The 3336-nt window shown below is 33.0% G+C and overlaps 1 protein-coding gene across 1 annotated transcript; it reads left to right on the top strand.

Moving 5' to 3' along the window:
- Positions 1–1629: 1629 nt before the first annotated feature.
- LOC134274759 (uncharacterized) lies at positions 1630–2520 on the top strand. The gene has a single exon (XM_062756993.1). It carries the CDS (start codon positions 1727–1729, stop codon positions 2183–2185), a length of 459 nt encoding a protein of 152 aa, XP_062612977.1. The 5' UTR covers positions 1630–1726; the 3' UTR covers positions 2186–2520.
- The last annotated feature ends 816 nt before the right edge of the window (positions 2521–3336 follow it).

Raw genomic sequence — 3336 nt, 5'->3', positions numbered from 1 at the left:
ATTAAATCTTTTTAATAATGATGTTAACATTATAACGTCGGAGCATAAGGGTATACAAGATTTATTAAATGGCACACATTGGATCTTATTAATAATTGTGCTGTATTACCATAAAAAAAAATAATAAACTGTGAGATGTTAACATAAATTCAAATATTTTTTAAAATGCTATACAAATGAAACCAGCTTACCTGTAGTTATGCAAACCGTTTTCAATTTGAATAGGACACTGGGCTGTCTGGAGTATTTCCAAAATGTTTGAAGCTGCACGCTTGTTCTCACTTCTTGCTGGGTTCGTGGACTATAGAAAAAAGAGTTGACGAGGACCATGCATTAGCCATTATCAAGCAACAGTTGAATTTAGATCCTGAGTTACAAAGAGCGAGTTTAACACCAGCGATGAAATTAAACTTTGATGTAGAACTTATACAATTGAAACAAACTTCCTTCACAATAGTTACTAATTTAAAAAATGGGACCACAGGGAAAATTCTTGGAGAAAATTTTATGAAAATAGTAAGAATAAATCGGACAACGCGGCGGTCGTCTTCATTTCCTGAATGGTTTTACAAAAAGTATGCAGCTTTCATGAATATTCCTGGACATCCAAGTACTGAAAAGGAAGAGTTACCAGAAATTCCCAAGAATGCTTATAAATATGACGTCATTCCAGGGCACAGCGACGAGGATGTTAATTGTCACCTGAATCAATCCTCATATATTCGATTTTGCATGGACGCAGCAACGAGTGCATCGTTGAATGGGTATTATGAACATTACACAAGAGATATGTGTTTATACCCCTCAATACAATGGACTATTAGTTATGTGGGGGAGAGTATTGCTGGTGATCAGTTGACTATATTTACATGGCAAAAAGAACACACTCCCGACAACATACAATTTGCTATCGAACGAAATGGCAATCTAATTTTCTATGCATCAACAGTATTTGGTAAAATCGCAAAAGAGAAAATACTTTGGCACAAATTGTGAAAAGATATTTTATTTTGTGTATTGATTCATAATTGAATAAAACAATCACTAAAATTTAAATATGTCTGCAGATAGAATTGCATTCCATGTACCCAGTTCTTGCTGGTTTCTTTTGTCAAAAGAGTTCAACTGAAATATGAGATCAAATGGCAGAAATTCTGCCATCGGAATGTGTAAAGTGGTTTAGAATATTAAAATTTGAGTGTTTGAATCAAATTTCTAAATTTCTAAAAATTTAAAACGTTTGAATGTTGAAATTTAGAAGATTAAAGTAAATTTTAAATAATCAAAATATGTTTCAGAAGTTTGGACAGTTAAGTGTAAACTTTCTGAATAAACGGCAGAAAAAAAAACTCAACAGTTTCGAATGCAAAAATCGTTTTTAGTTTCAATTTTGAATATTTCAGGCAAAAATCCAAAACATTAAAATTCTAAAACCTGTTTGGAAATTTGATAATTTAGACTTTTGAAGTAAAATATTAATTTTCAATATACCAAATGAGTATGAGTTTTTGAAATTTAGAAATTTTAATTAATACCCGGTATATTAATATTCTAAAACTCATAATCATGTGATGTTTGCAAACAATTTACGATTTAATCAAGTGTTATATATCCTTATATTTATTTTTCAATTTTAATTGAGTTTTAAAGTCAAAACTATCATATATATAAAGCTGTGTAAATCTTCAATTTGATAGGACACAGGGCTATTTGGTGCATTGCCAAAATGTTTGAAGCTGCAAGCCTAGTAGCTCTCCAAAGTGAGTTTATGGACGAAGACAATACATTAGCCTTTGTCAAGCAACAGCTGAATTTAGATCCTAAGGTGCATAAAGTGAGTTTCACATCACCAAGGACATTTAAAGTTGATTTCAAACTTAAACAATTGAAGCAAACTTCCTTTATTTTTACTATTGAGTTAAAAGACGAAACCACAGAGGACATCCTTGGAGAAAATATTATAAAAATGGTGAGAATAGATAGGAAAACGAGGCGGTTGTCTTTATTTCCTGAATGGTTCTACAAAAAGTATGCAGCTTTCATGAATACCCCTGGACATCCCGGTACTGAAAAAGAAGATCTTCCAGAAATTCCCAAGAATGCTGTTAAATATGACGTCATTCCAGGGCACAGTGATGAGGATTACAATGGCCACGTGAATCAATCCTCCTATTTACGTTTTTGAATGGACGCAGAGACGAGTGCCTCGTTGAATGGGTATTATGAACATTACACAAGAGATATGTGTTTATACCTCTCCTTACAATGGACTATTACTTATGCGGGGGAGAGTCTTGCTGGTGATCAGTTGACTATATTTACGTGGCAAAAAGAACATACTCCCGAAAACATACTAATTGGTATCGAAAGAAATGGCAATCGAATTTTCTATGCAACAGCAATATTTGGTAAAATCGCAGAAGCGAAGAACAAATTTTGGCAAAAATTGTGAAAAAATATTTCATTTTATGTATTGATTAGTTATTGAATAAAACAATCACTTAAATTTAAATAAAACTGCAGATGGAATTGCATTACCCAGTTCTTGTTCGTTTTTTGTCAAAAGGGTTCAACTGAAATATGAGATCAAATGGCGGGAATTCTGCCATCTGAATGTAGAGAGCGCTAGAATTACTTATTAATCTGTTTAAACGGTACCGGTTTTTAGTGGAAATAAATGCATTTTTTTTTTTACTTTGAACCCATAAAATTGTGAGGGTGGATATAGTCCAGTGGCGTAGCGTCCATTAAGGCAATCAAAGTACTGAAAGTACTGAAAAGCGGTTAGCATGCTTTCATCGAATATGTGCAGTGTACAATAACAAAAAATGCATTGAATGATGATATTAAAGTAAGCATGCATATCTTTGTCCAATGTCATCAGCGAAGAAGCAGACACACTGAATTTTGTAGTACTTAACTAAATGGTATAACCAATAACATCCCAGACTGATGTCACAAATGTTTGTTTCAAAATATCAACCTGAGATTTTCAGTTTGAAAGACAGGAAGTTCAATTTCAAAAATTTCTCCCTAATTGTCTCCATTGGTGGCGTCCAAAAGTGCTCAGAACGAAAAAAAAAATTATGTTGATGTTGCAAATTTAATTGGCTTTCATGCTCTATTGATTCTGAAATTAGGTAACTGTAAAGGCTACTATAGCAAACAACTCAAAAAGAAAATAAAATGATAATTCAAATTCTTTAGATTAATTGATTTGGAGTACTGTACATAGATCTTTAGCTGGCTAGTCTGAGAGAAACGGATGGACGAGCAGAGAATTAATTAATTTCAGAGAGCTTCAGTTTCGTAGGCTCACTGCGGGTCAGCAGGTGT

Source organism: Saccostrea cucullata, unplaced genomic scaffold (assembly GCF_032062105.1).
Source record: "Saccostrea cucullata isolate Sc308-1 unplaced genomic scaffold, CSIRO_AGI_Scuc_v1 ctg7693, whole genome shotgun sequence".
In the NCBI taxonomy this organism is placed as follows: domain Eukaryota; kingdom Metazoa; phylum Mollusca; class Bivalvia; order Ostreida; family Ostreidae; genus Saccostrea; species Saccostrea cuccullata.
This window is presented reverse-complemented; position numbering and strand designations above follow the sequence as displayed.